Source organism: Ruditapes philippinarum, unplaced genomic scaffold, assembly GCF_026571515.1.
Source record: "Ruditapes philippinarum isolate M1 unplaced genomic scaffold, ASM2657151v2 ctg5251_1_1_1_1, whole genome shotgun sequence".
In the NCBI taxonomy this organism is placed as follows: Eukaryota; Metazoa; Mollusca; class Bivalvia; order Venerida; family Veneridae; genus Ruditapes; species Ruditapes philippinarum.
Window position 1 is genome coordinate 55,185 of NW_026859978.1, and position 13,560 is coordinate 68,744.

The following is a 13,560-nucleotide window of genomic DNA, read 5'->3' on the forward strand; positions in this document are numbered from 1 at the left end:
AGGATCATATCTAAAGGTATGTTTCTGTAGTCATATTAATTACATTAAGTAAATTCCAGTGTTTAGCTAATCAATCTGATTATGAAATGACATGCATTAATTAGTATCAGAGCACGTCATCGGTCCGAGAAGCCAAATTATGTAATACATTACTCACCTCGTCTTTACAATTACCGGGTTCCAAGCCAAACACTCTAAATAGATATTTTAACTTTGTTTCGACCGATGTTTATAAATGTTTTCTCACCAATTTCATTCAGCATGTGACAGATACAGCTATTATGACGAAAACAACAAATGTTCCCCATGTCCCAACAACACTGTGGTAAACGACACGGTGGCAATAGCTTCTAATATTGACGACTGTGTATGCGCATTGGGATTTCACACTGAGAGGGCTCCTGATGGCAATTGTACCGGTAAGTGCATGGTAAGGAGTAAAGCAATATTTTATTTCATGAACTGCAACGTTTGCCCAAGGAAACAAATTGCTATAAATTGCTCGGCACATTGGTTTAATTTTAAACTACCGTTAAACTATTCTTTGATATTTGTATCAAACAGTTATATAATTATACAAAGACTGAAGTGCTACATATTAGTGATGCAACTAGTTCTATCCTAAAAGAACAAAGGAGATAAAAAATGAATCTTTTGTTTTGCAATAAATTATGGGTTGATTTAATCTTTTACAAATGTTGTAGCTTATTTACCATTAAACTTTATAAACAAAATAAGCATTGTCATATGTAGGTGAAATGTATTAATAGACAGTCTCATAAGTCAAAAAAAGCATTAATTGCCTTTAGCTGCACTATTCTTACATATATTTCAAATTTCACCATTACTGGTATCAGTCAAGCATCAAAACAAACGATAAATTAAATGAGACACAACATAGCGTAGTGCTAAAACCCGCAAGCATACTGCACAAGGTTGCCGAATTAGATATGTTACAATAAGGATTAAAATAAATCAAGACCTCAAATATATACAATGAGTGTCCCTAGAACAATAATTGTGATGTGTTATATTACATATAATAACCTCGACCAGACATCAATGAGTGTGTGACAGGACCATGTAGTCATCACTGTGAGAACATAGAAGGCAGCTATATTTGTTCCTGTCGTCATGGTTATCATCTTCAAGATGGTCATATTGTCTAGGTTTTGAAAAATTTTTATTTTTCAAAATTTTAAAATGTACATAATATCCCAAAAATTTCAAATAAGTGTATTTTTTTTAAAAGTGCAATATTTGATTTTTTAAAAAAAGAAAAATTTGAGCTTTTGGGCCAAAAAAAAGAAATTTTCAGTTAGATTAATGGTAAATGCACCTTCTTTCGTGCATTTACATCTTCAAAAGCCCTCAGACTATAAATTTATATCCCTCGGGCTTCAGCTTTAAATATGTTCTCATGCTTTGCTTCTGCAGATATTAATGCATATAAAAGGGTGCATTAACCCTCTTTTTGATTATATGTATTTACAATTGTAAACTTCTAAACCCTCTTCAAGATTTACGAATAATTTTCACTTTGTCCGCCATTTTTGCAAACAGACTATCGGCTCGTCTTCTAAAGCAACCAGACCATGCAGGTTCGTGCCTTTATTCTCCGTAAAAGTTCCTCTTTTTGCGTGGTTTTTATCAAAGAATACATTTTGTTGATAGTTAAAATATGATAGGGATTATATCGCTAGTATTCACCCTTCGAAGAAGGAATGTATATATTGCTTGCACAGCGTATGTCGGTCTGTCAATCCGTAGAACGCACCTTATCAAAGTTCACCGTGACCACAAAAAGGCTTTCCAATCAACAAAATGATATTACTCTGGTCTACGGTCCTAAGATTTGGTGCGGAAGGTGGACATGACTAATAGGTGACCACTTTTGATTTTCGATCAGACGGTCAAATGTTAAGGTCATCGTGGCCTTGATCACAAAAATCTCATTTCCCCTCGGAGTTTGCACGCCGCTGAGAAGGCACAGGGCATCGGCAGAAGATTTACGGCTTGGCGGGAAGTAAACTTATGAATTACTCACCCGTAAGTAAATAGCGGGACTGCTACTTGGTCAACAACTGCGGACCAGCTGCCGGTGTCCTAACTAATGCCGAGGGTAGTGGTCCTACTATGTAGGCAGAGACCACGAGGATGGTGTGTTAGGGTGCGTGAGCCCTTAGCACAGATAGACGGCTTGTACGGCAGGCCTTTTGCTTGGCACCAACAGCCCTTGTCAAGGCTAACCCCTTTAATTATTGTCTCGGGTTACTGTACATATAGAATCTTATTGACCGCCGTACAGTGACCTACTTTTGCCTCAAAATTCATATCTTTCGCTATTTATCCGTGGAAATTGCATGGAGCTTAATTATCACCACTTTGTGCTTCAAAATTAACTCTTTAAGGGCATGACTGGTGACATGTCCGTGGTCCTTACTCGACAGCGAAAGCTGCATTTTGTGCCCTTACGGGCGGATGGACCCTCATTAAGCATAGACTTCATACATACTTACGATAACAAAAATCTTACCTGGTCTCTATAACTATAATTTGGTACAGAGGTTGGTCATGACTGATAGTTGTTTTAATTGATTTTCCAACAGCTTTTGTTTCGCAATTCTATTCCCTTCTTTCTTCACAAAGACGTGAATGGTATATTAATAAAGTCTATAAGCAAACCGTAATATAAATATATTCCAAAACTAATAGATTTTTTTTTAATAAGAAATAAGATTGTTAATATTATTTTTGTTGAAGTTTAAGTATTTTGTGTTCTGTCTTTCTTTATTTCAGATGTGGACGAGTGCTCTACTGGGTTGTTACTATGTGATTATAAATGTATAAATACAGATGGTGGGGCATACTGCGCGTGTAAAAAGGGATACGAAATCAGTGAAAACAACATCACCTGTACAGGTAGGTAGATAATTAACCATAATAGGTAATATAATATGAACAAGGCCTGATTATTTTACCCAGATAATTTAATGGATGGGGGTAGATATAGATTTGCCGTGTCCGTCCGTCCCTTTGTCACGCCCTCCGTCCGAAGACTGACTAAACAGTGGAATATCAGGGCATCCGTGTCCATAGAGGTTGTATCAAAATTCCAAACATATATTTTACATACAGAACATATGATGATTTAGAACATACAAACTGAAACCAATGACGAAGCTTTATTGTTCTCATAAAGGCATGTGTTTTGCAGTGTAATCGCCCAACTGCAATGTGGATTGTTTAACTGTTTTCAGGCTGGATATACTAGTACATGTGCATTTTTTGTCATACGCCGAAAGCCTGTGGTCCCATCTGACACGAGAACGCTAGACAAGACATAAAAATATGTTCTATGTTATAGTAATTAAGTTTGAATCCCATTTGTTTTTTATAATTCATTTCTTGTCACGCTGCTCATTTACTTTTACATACTAGATATAAATGAATGTGAGATTTCTCATCTGAATGAATGTCTTGAAACATGCATCAACACTGTTGGATCATACAGATGTGATTGTTTCCTTGGACACGCTTTGGTGGGATATAACAAATGTGCACGTAAGTTTTTACGCATATTTCTAAAACCTATTTACCTGTTTCACTACCCATATCATATATTCATTGAAAATAAATAACGGAAAAGAGCCTTCAGCAGTTACATGCATATTATTCCTGATTAAATATGTTTGAAAACAATGAATTTCTATTTAAGTGTATGAATTTCGGAGATTTTCAGCACCTAAGATTGTACTGTATTTGTGAGGTGAAAATCCTGATCTGTATTCAACTACATTGTATGTTAAGGTCATACGTTTTAGAAATCGTCGTGCCGGCCTATAATTGCAACTATGAACATTGATTGGTTTTGTTCAATACCTCTGGCGTCATTTTATGTTCTTCGTCAAAATAGTGCTTTTGTATGTGTATTGTGTTGCTGCGCTATTTCATCCTTTTGTTACAGTGGCGCAGCCGCCATTTTATGTTTGTCGCAATGGCCACTTATGTTCTAATTTGCAATGGTTTTATTTAATGTTCTTTTGCAAAAGCTCCGTTTTATTACCTTTGTCGATAGTGCGCCATTTTATGTTCTTTGTCGCAATAGCGTCATTTTATGTTCTATGTTGAAATGGTGTTATCTAATGTTCCTTAGAAAGTGCACAGTTTTGTTTTCTTAGTCGGAAATGCGCTATTTTTATGTTCTTTGTTGCAATGGTGATATTTATTGTTCCTTAGAAAGTGCACTACTTTGTTTTCTTAGCCGGAAGTGCGCTATTTTATGTTCTATGTATGTACATTTTACAGCATGTCCGGAAAACTTTTACCGGGATGAAAACAGTGCAGAATGTGTTGCGTGCCCATTTAATTCTATAACGCAAGGAAAAGGAAGAACACGAATAGAGGACTGCAAGTGTATTGAGGGTTACCATGGCAATGTCACACTTGGTGAAGACTGTCTGGAACAATAGTTTTATTATTATCTTTTCTTTAGACAAAGGATACACTATTTTATTATATATAACACAGTTGAAAATAAAATTTCAACTCGTATTTTCTTTGATTTACTTTATTTGTTGCACTGTGACTAAAATGCATAAGGTTGATCATTATTAAACTAAGAATTTTTAATATAAATTTCCTTGGGTGTTTGTTCTTTTTTAAGAATATTTTAATTACATGTATGATAAAAAAAATAGCCCTTGGCCAAATAAATCAATTTTACCACGGATGCAGACCAGTTATGGAAAGCAAGCTTATAAATCGAATCTATCCGGTAATCCTACATTATAGATCTAATTACAAGGCACATTATGCTTCAGAAAGAAAGGACAAAAAAATATAACGTTCAAATAATCGTTTCAGAGCAAGTTAGATGCTCTTCGCCTGAAGGAAGTAGCGCTGAATGTGAAATTATTTGTTATAATAGTAGCGAAATTTAGACAAAGTAGTATTTTGACTTCCATACAAAACACTTTATCACTATAACTGTACATAAAGGCAACTGAGGCAAGAGATGGTTCAGGTAATTGGCCAATTAGTATCTTTCTGAAAACTTTAAAATAAGACCAAAAATGAAATATTAAGGGAATGCCGGTTTTGACTCGTCTTTCTCCAATTCAAATTCAAATGGTAATTTTCTTCTCCAACTTTATATAGACCAATAACGGTTAAACTATTTTAAACTGTAAAAATTCCAATCTGCCGACATTTATATATCGTCCGCTCTTGTGCCTTCCATTAAGGGAAAGAAAAAGAAACTCGAGAGTTCTTTGAAAGACTTTGATGGTTATCAGATGGGACATAAATGGGTTCGTTATTATCCATAGAAACATGGTATTTGAGTCGTGCCTTTCATGTGTATATCATGCTGCAACATTCAAGTATTGAGGCCTTTATTTTTATATTCTTTACTGGTGGAGACATTTAAAAAATATTTTATTCAAGATCAAAAGAAATATAAAATTTTGCCATTGCCTCTTGTACACTCTATCTCATACCAAAGGAATCAAAACAATTTCCACTGGTACAAAAATGCCGATATATATGTTATTCCAGGCAACAATAGTTGCAGTTTTTCTGGACATTTTAAAAGTATTATTTCCTTTAACTGTATCCATTGTCATCCTCGGGTCTATTTGGAAAATTACTGTAGAATCCGACACTTGAAATCAATGTATACATATCTAAACAAGAAGATCATTGTTTCAGAGTTTTATTTCACAGGCATTTAAACATCAGTCATCAATTACATAAAACATCCTATGTTGTCAAATATACATAATATGTACAACAATTGTAAAAATGTACTACCTGACCATAAGTTTCACTGTTTTTCGCTGGCACTCATACAATTTACCTATCTTTACCATTAACATTTTACAAGGATACATTACATCAAAGTGGTCAGAACTATGCAGATCTAGATAAATCGTGTTCAACAGAAATTAAAATGAAAAAATTACTCTCTTGTAATAGAATTAGTTTGTACAGTATACATGTACATTCTACATTCAAGTTTATCCTATATTTTATCACTGGAAGTGCCCTGGCTAAGGTTTATAGAAATTAAAATGAATGACAGAGCTCTACTCTTTTAAATGTTAACAGAATTTCCTCCTTTTTTAAATTTTTCTGGAACTGGATCCTTCACTCAGGAAAGAACCCCGACAAAATTTCTACAAGATTTGAGCCAAAAAATGCCTTCAAAAGATATGATTGGAGACACAATTTTACAACCTGTATGGTCAAACTTTTACTACACTAGTACACCATTCATAACATCATTTCCTATAATATTTTATGACTAAAAATATTTCTCAACATCAAACTTGTACAATACATCAATAAGACAATAATACTCTTGAAATAATTCAGATATGATCTGTTGGATGACATTTCGAGTGTTCACTGTTGAAATGCTAAGGAGGCACAAGGCACACCTGGTTCACTATAAACATATGATTCAAATATGACCTGTACATAATTCAATCAAACAATATTTCCAATGATTGTAATATATGATTGATTATTTACACAATTTCAACAAGATACTTTCCATTGCCATGTCACATTTTTTACAAATACATCACGAACTTCAATATGATCATTCCAGGACAAGTCAAGAAAAGTCAAGAAAAGGAAGAAATATGCTAAGACTTCTTTGAGCTACCAAAACCAGAGAATCCCATCATGGCTGCCATATCAGGATCAGCATCTTGGTCAATATCACCATCAGCTTTACGCTTACGCTCCTTTCGTTTCTCCTTCTTGTAAGCTTTCTGTTTCTCTTCCTGGAAAATATAATAACTCTTTGATCATTTTCCAATTATATTTTTAAATATTTACCTGTTGGATTTGTTCAATGTACTTGTCCAACAAACAATTAAATATGGTCCATAAAGTTTAGCCATTGACCTGCTGAAAAATGGATTTTCCTGCTTTGAAGTAAGAACAGTATTAGAAGGTATTTCATTAACAAAAACATTTGAGCCGTGCCATTACAAAACCAACATAATGTGTATGCGACCAGCATGGATCCAGACCAGCCTGCGCAGTCTGATTAGGATCCATGCTGTTCGCTTACAAACCCTAAAACAAGTACAGAAACTGATAGCGAACAGCATGGATCCTGATCAGACTGCGCGGATGCGCAAGCTAGTCTGGATCCATGCTGGTTGCAAACACATAACGTTGGTTTTGTCATGACGCGGCTCATTTGTACACCAACAGTATAGAACCTTGTTAGTTTGTAGGAAAGTGAATGCTTGTCTGGCAAAGGCCAACCACATCTACATCCAACAAGTAAAGGATGAACAATTTCAAAAGATATCACAATGAAAATTTGAAATTAGTCGGCTATGAATATGTAGGGCTGTCACATTACATACATGTTCAAGCCAACCTATCTCAACACGGGTATCATAGATGTCACAAACTTGATTTCGGTACTTTTAAGGCTTCATCCATTATCTGCTGAATTTCTTAATTTATAAATTATAATGGACTTGTCCAGCTTTTTCACTTTTGGAGTTGTCCATAATCACTTTTTAGGTTATCAATATGGAAATTCGAAGTTAGTTTGCCAAGTGAACAGAGCCTGCCAGGCTGCAAAGAATTGGCTTCATACTGGCAAATGCTAATTACTTTTGGTTCCAGCAGGTAAAGAATTAATAAAATATTAAGGAAAAACTGATCTTGAGTGTGTTGTGGTATAATATTAAACAGTAACTTGATCTTGCAGGCCTTATGCATTTAAATTGCTTAAGAAATCGAAAGAATCCCTACAAACTGTTAAATAAAATGTTTCTGTTCAAAGTTAAGGTCTTATAAATACCTCTTCTTTTAATTCTTTTATTCTCTCATCAAAGTCATAGTCTTTCTTTTTTTCTTCCAGTTTTCTTTTGTTCATTTCAAATCTTTTTCTGACTTGTTCTAGAGATGACCTTTCTATCTTCATTGACATTCCAAGATTTCTTTGATCTGAAGTGATATTTGAAAAAAATCATATAAAACTGCCCTACATTGTATATAAAAGGTGCTGTTTATTGAGCACTTTCTTATAAACAATCAAGTGTCACTCACCAAATGTTTCATAATTCAAGCACATCTAAATACAATTATCAAAATAACTGAAGAACACACATTTACAGTATCTCTCTTTGAACTTGCTTTAATATAACGGGAAAGCTTCCACCCTTATTTTCTTAACACAAAACTCTTTAAATCAGTTGGCTACTTTCTACCTTCTTTGATCAAAACGCTTCTTTTTAGCTTTCACTGGTGGCACTTTACAGAAGAAGACTGATAGCAACAGCCAGAAATTTGCCATATGACTTTTACAGTGTTGGTGTGACTTAACCCTTAGTTAAAAATAATATACTTGACAGCCTCAAAATTTAGAATGTTTGCAGCAAATTTCTAGCTTTCCTTGTCGAGGAATATCTCAAATGTCGTTTGTGTATTATTTCAAGTAAAAGCAGGTACCTGTATTGAGCCATCCTCCTTCAGGTTCTGTAAGCTAGCTAGATAGATATGCACATAAGATGGTCATGGAAAAATAAATCACAGATAACAACAGCTAGTCTAAATATACTTATATAAATAACAAACAAATCAAACAATTACGTTTCTTTCCATTGATGTGATCAAGAAAGTTGATGGAATCTTTAACAACACAGTCACACACATTGCAATAATACCTGAAATATATATATATACGAGAAAAAGTTACATATCTCAGTATCACAGATGGCAAGATGGTCCAGTTTACAAATAAATGATGTTATAGGGGGCTTCTACTGGTGTTGGCAACTTCATATTTAAGATGAAAATAAAGAATATAATTAAATAGAAGTATAATCATTTGACTATAATATCAGAATCAAAAATTTATTTAACTTGATGAAAAGTCTGAAAATGCTGTATCTAACCAGTTAATTCTGAGTAAATACATATATATAAATTTACAATTTTCATTAACCCAAATTAAGGACTGATTTTTATCTTCCTTTCATAATATATAAAATCTAAATACATGTATATGGTAAAGATCTGTATACATACCCTCCCTGTTGACTCGCTGGTGTTGTCTTTGTTATAACCTGAGATTTACCAAGCTTGGAATCTAAATCAACCTGTAAAGAAGCATTATGATTATATCAAAATATAGAAAATACTTTTACCACAGAATTGACAAGATGGTATATACATTCATAGATTCACTCAATTTCTTACATCAGGTTTATAACTGAGAGTGAATTAAGTAATTAAAGAGGACACCAAATATAATTGATAACAACTATAAAATGTAAGTTATGAATTTAAAGTAATGAAATACATGTTAACCTTATATTCTCTTGGCTGGAGAAGTTCTCTTTTGATTGGTTTATCTCTCGACAACTCCCTCTCCAGGGCTTTCTTTTCCTCCTCTTCCAAACGAGCTGCAGCAATTTTCTCATACTCATCTCGATCCCACTTCCTTCTGTGGTCCGGAACAGGTTTCTACAACAGAATGAATGCCAAGCTTTTCTTTACACAATAAATACATAAATTTCTTATGCAGAGACAGACTGGTGGACACTGTAATTTGCAAAATTTCTGAACAACAAATGACATTGGAAGTTATGGCCTACTTTTTTTAATTTGTAGATTTTAATTTTACAGGTTGATTTCCTTTTTTTAATGAAATTGTACCAAACTCTACAATGTACTTTACTGTACTGTACTCTACAATGTACTATTTCATGCCATCTTGAATTTGCAAAGAAAAAAAATAGAACATACTCTATAATTAAAGTATTTGCAAATACGCTACAACCAAGCAAAATAATGACAAAATCTGTATCTTACATTTCATTTTAAACCAACATCTTATTCTTGAGAAGTATATTTATCAGCCTGATGCAAAATGGTTTGGTGAATTGGTATATTAAAAAAAATCGTGATTATGCAGTAAAGGATCATAATTTTGTGTATTAACAGAACAATATTTTGCATTGTTAGTTATTATAGAACTAATTTCAATACTAACTGCACAATCATGAGTATGTTCTCAGGTTTAGTCTATCTTTTGCATTTCCTGACTGTTATGTGTTTGACATGAGAAAATTTACCGACACATGCACCGCTATTTAACCTTGATACCAGAATCAAAAGATGTAAAGAAAATGTAGTTGCAATAATATAAAAAGAATAAAAGATTAGAAAGATGTAAATTATTAATGGTAGTCAGGGCTCTCGATTGACACGGGGATAAGGGTTTTGACTCGTGAAAATCGGGAAATGCACAAATTTGACATGTGATAAAATCTGCTCAAGAGTCAATTTGCCACGTGGGATTTTCAGATATGCAATAATAATTACCTTAAATCCACCCCTAATTACCTATCAAATCCTACATATGTTCAAATCACACTCATTAAAAATGTCAACAGGCAGTTTAAGCCTTGCATAAAATGCTTTACACACGGCAATTGTTTATAGCCTGTGCACTGAAGCGCGAAAATTCAGTGGCTGCAATTTGACAGCGCTAAAAATAGCTCAACACAACTGATAAGAATTACATACTTGAGGTGTCAATTATTGATTGCTTTTAAAGGTTAATAATACGTCTTTGATTTATTGGAGTACCTGTGCATTTGTTATTTCTTTTTCCATTTAATATTCCTGGTACATTTTGGTATTTAAAATTAATATGATATAGCATACCAGTAAAGATATTTTTTTTATATTTGATACATTTAATCAGAAAAGCTGCTGCTTATTTTATTCTTTCACAGCAATTCATTTTTTTGTTTTATTTGTTTTTTTGTTTTTGCTTTTTTTTTTTAGGTGGAGGGGGGTGGGGGGTATAGACATTTATAATTAGGCATTTTTTCTGTCAATTTAGACTTTGGAATCTCCAAAAATGACCTCCAATACAGTCTGTTACAGTTTGTAACATAAAAATGATTCATGTAGTCAAATGACACTAGAAAAAAATGATTTGACTCATGAAAATTTTGGCCAAAGAGTCTTTGACTCGTGAAATTCTGACCCTACTGAGAGCCCTGGGTAGTGGATAAAAATAAAACACATTCAAATTTCAATAACATTAAATAAGATGGTGCATATCAACCAATTTCAGGGACCAAAGAACCTTGCGCAAGGGATTGTTGGTCTGGATAGGAGAATATTCTATTTTTAGAGTTTGTAACCCTTAGCCATTTGTTTTATAAGTCTCTGATTTAACAAAGGAGATATGAAATTATTGTGAATTTTTAATTTAAACAATTAAAATTTTAATATGTGCACAATGATCATTTCTGACTGGGGTCTTTTGCTAGATTTTGGCTGTTATCTATCTATCTTCCATTAATGTCAAATCCCTCACGGGGACGTAGACATGACAATATACCTTTAGGTGAAAATCTTGTAAAATTCAGCTGGTCAACATTCCATATTAATAAAATAGAAAAATTACAGCACAAAGAATTTTTTCTACAAAGGTGAGATAAATTACTTTTGTTTGGAAAGTTCAGAAAATTGCAATTACACTCCGAAAAAATTGTACAGCAACATATCTTTTGTCTTGGGCCAAGTGACGTGAGTGGGGCGAACGTTAATTGGGGCGAATCGTTAATAGTGTGAAAATTACGATTGAAACAAGTCAGTTAGCTGTATCCAGACGAAAACAAAATCATATAAAGTATTCCTATACTTGAAACATCAAATGCTTATCATCATGTCAAACAATTAATGGAATCGTTACTTCAAATTCAGTATAATTTTATATTTGTAAAAAAAATATACCTCGTAAGCCATGTTTGAAGTTTCTAACGAATAGAAAATGTGACCGTCCTTGTCGTCAATCGATAACTTGGTTGAACACTTCTAAATGTTTTACAAGTAGGGAGCAGATTTTAATGAAAGGTTTGACGAGAACGAACTTGTAGCATTCCTATGCCTATTATTTAATTTTTTTATTTGCGTGTAATACTGGTGGTTTCAGATGATTGAGCTGTTCCAGTTTGGGGTCTACCAGTAACAAATTAACTACAGGTAAGTGCAGATTCTATTACTGTTTTGGGGCAGTGTTTCAAATTACGTTTTAATCAAACCGAAAACCGTCCAAGTCTTGATGTTGTGTTGTGTAACCTAAGTTCATATTCAACTAATTGACATTCCTTGAGTAAGTAATGTAATGTAATGTAAGTAATGTTATACAGTTCCGTGGTTTCAGGAAATACATTATTGAATTAGAAAAGAGATCAGTTTGCATGGTATGTCTAATTATCCTTTTTTCTTGTTGACCAAGTTGTTTTAGTAAACGCATTTCACAATCACTATCCTTTTCAAATAGATTCTATTTCCCAATTGAGTGAATGTCATAGGTATTTAATTAAGAGTTGAAAGAGATCAGAATTTAAGGGACTCCACTGAGCTATGTTGTTTAATTGGCATGACTGGACTGATAACTATTTTTCGAGCTTATAATATCCCATATGATTTAGGTCCATGCCAATATCTTGTGTCCAAATTTCAGGTAATTCGCTCACTCTGTTTTACCGGAATAATTTTTCTTATTAGCTCAACTATTCGATAAGAATAAGTAGAGCTATTGTAGTCACCCGAGCGTCGGCGTCGGCGTCTGCGTAGGCGTCTGCGTCGGCGTAACCACTTATGTTAAAGTTTTTGTAATAGTTCAAATATTTTCAAAGTCCATTGACATATGGCTTTGAAACTTTGCACACTTGATCACCATCATGACCCCAACCTGTAGACAGAAGGAGGTAACTCTATCAAGCATTTTGACAGAATTATGCCCCTTTTTCGACTTAGAATTTACGTTAAAGTTTTTGTAAAAGTTCAAATATTTTCAAAGTCCATTTACAGATTGCTTTGAAACTTTGCACACTTGTTCACCATCATGACCCCAACCTGTAAACAGGAGGAGGTTACTGCATCAAGCATTTTTTTTACTATCAAGCACTAAGAATAGTCGAGCGTTGCTGGCCTACCGACAGCTCTTGTTGTAAAAAATGATAAGCGTTGAAACGGACTAAGAATAGCACAAAAATGCACGTTTTTCCATTTGTTTCCAAGTATATTTCTTTACAACCTTTTAGTTTCTTTCTGCTCTAAATGGCTCAGCTCAGCTGATCTTATTAGAAACTCAAATTTTATATTTTAGGCTTTTAGACCTCAGTGTAGTTCCTTTAACAAAACTATATTTCAGTCTTTAAGTTGTGCATGTAAGTGACAAACGTTGTTTTCTTCTCTTTTTTTATTTTATTCGTGGGCTCTACTCCACGGAACTCCCCAAAATTAAACAAATTTATTGTAGATTTAATATGATAATATTAGGTAGGAAGTGGCTAGCCGTACGGGCCCGTACGGCTAGCCAAATGTTCTAGCCGTATGCGAGTCACGTACGACTAGCCAGGACACACTGTATTGGCTAGCCGTACGGCACTTTTCAAAAATATATGGAAGGCGAAAGTGCATATGTTAATTATGACTTTAAGCGAGGATTTTAGTCAAGAATGTTTACTTTTTAGAGATTAATCGACGTGCTGT

At 33.9% G+C, this 13,560-nt stretch overlaps 2 protein-coding genes and 1 long non-coding RNA gene across 3 annotated transcripts in view; 2 read left to right on the plus strand and 1 right to left on the minus strand.

Moving 5' to 3' along the window:
• The window catches only part of LOC132758473 (matrilin-2-like), a 31,051-nt gene extending 29,882 nt beyond the window's left edge, over window positions 1–1,169 (plus strand). Inside the window, exons 14-15 of the mRNA XM_060750147.1 lie at window positions 261–419; window positions 1,057–1,169. Coding sequence (XP_060606130.1) covers window positions 261–419; window positions 1,057–1,169 — 272 coding nt within the window. The remainder of the gene's footprint in view (window positions 1–260; window positions 420–1,056) is intronic.
• Window positions 1,170–2,764: 1,595 nt separating this feature from the next.
• Window positions 2,765–4,492, plus strand: LOC132758475 (uncharacterized). Its single transcript, XR_009629580.1, has 3 exons — window positions 2,765–2,922; window positions 3,442–3,564; window positions 4,309–4,492. It is a non-coding gene; the product is annotated as an uncharacterized LOC132758475 (long non-coding RNA).
• A 1,210-nt stretch (window positions 4,493–5,702) lies between these two features.
• Window positions 5,703–11,925, minus strand: LOC132758476 (zinc finger matrin-type protein 2-like). Its single transcript, XM_060750152.1, has 6 exons — window positions 11,794–11,925; window positions 9,349–9,504; window positions 9,067–9,137; window positions 8,629–8,702; window positions 7,838–7,983; window positions 5,703–6,794 (listed from the first exon to the last, which is right to left on the minus strand). Exons 1-6 carry the CDS (start codon window positions 11,803–11,805, stop codon window positions 6,654–6,656), a joined length of 600 nt encoding a protein of 199 aa, XP_060606135.1. The 5' UTR covers window positions 11,806–11,925; the 3' UTR covers window positions 5,703–6,653.
• Between the last annotated feature and the right edge of the window lie 1,635 nt (window positions 11,926–13,560).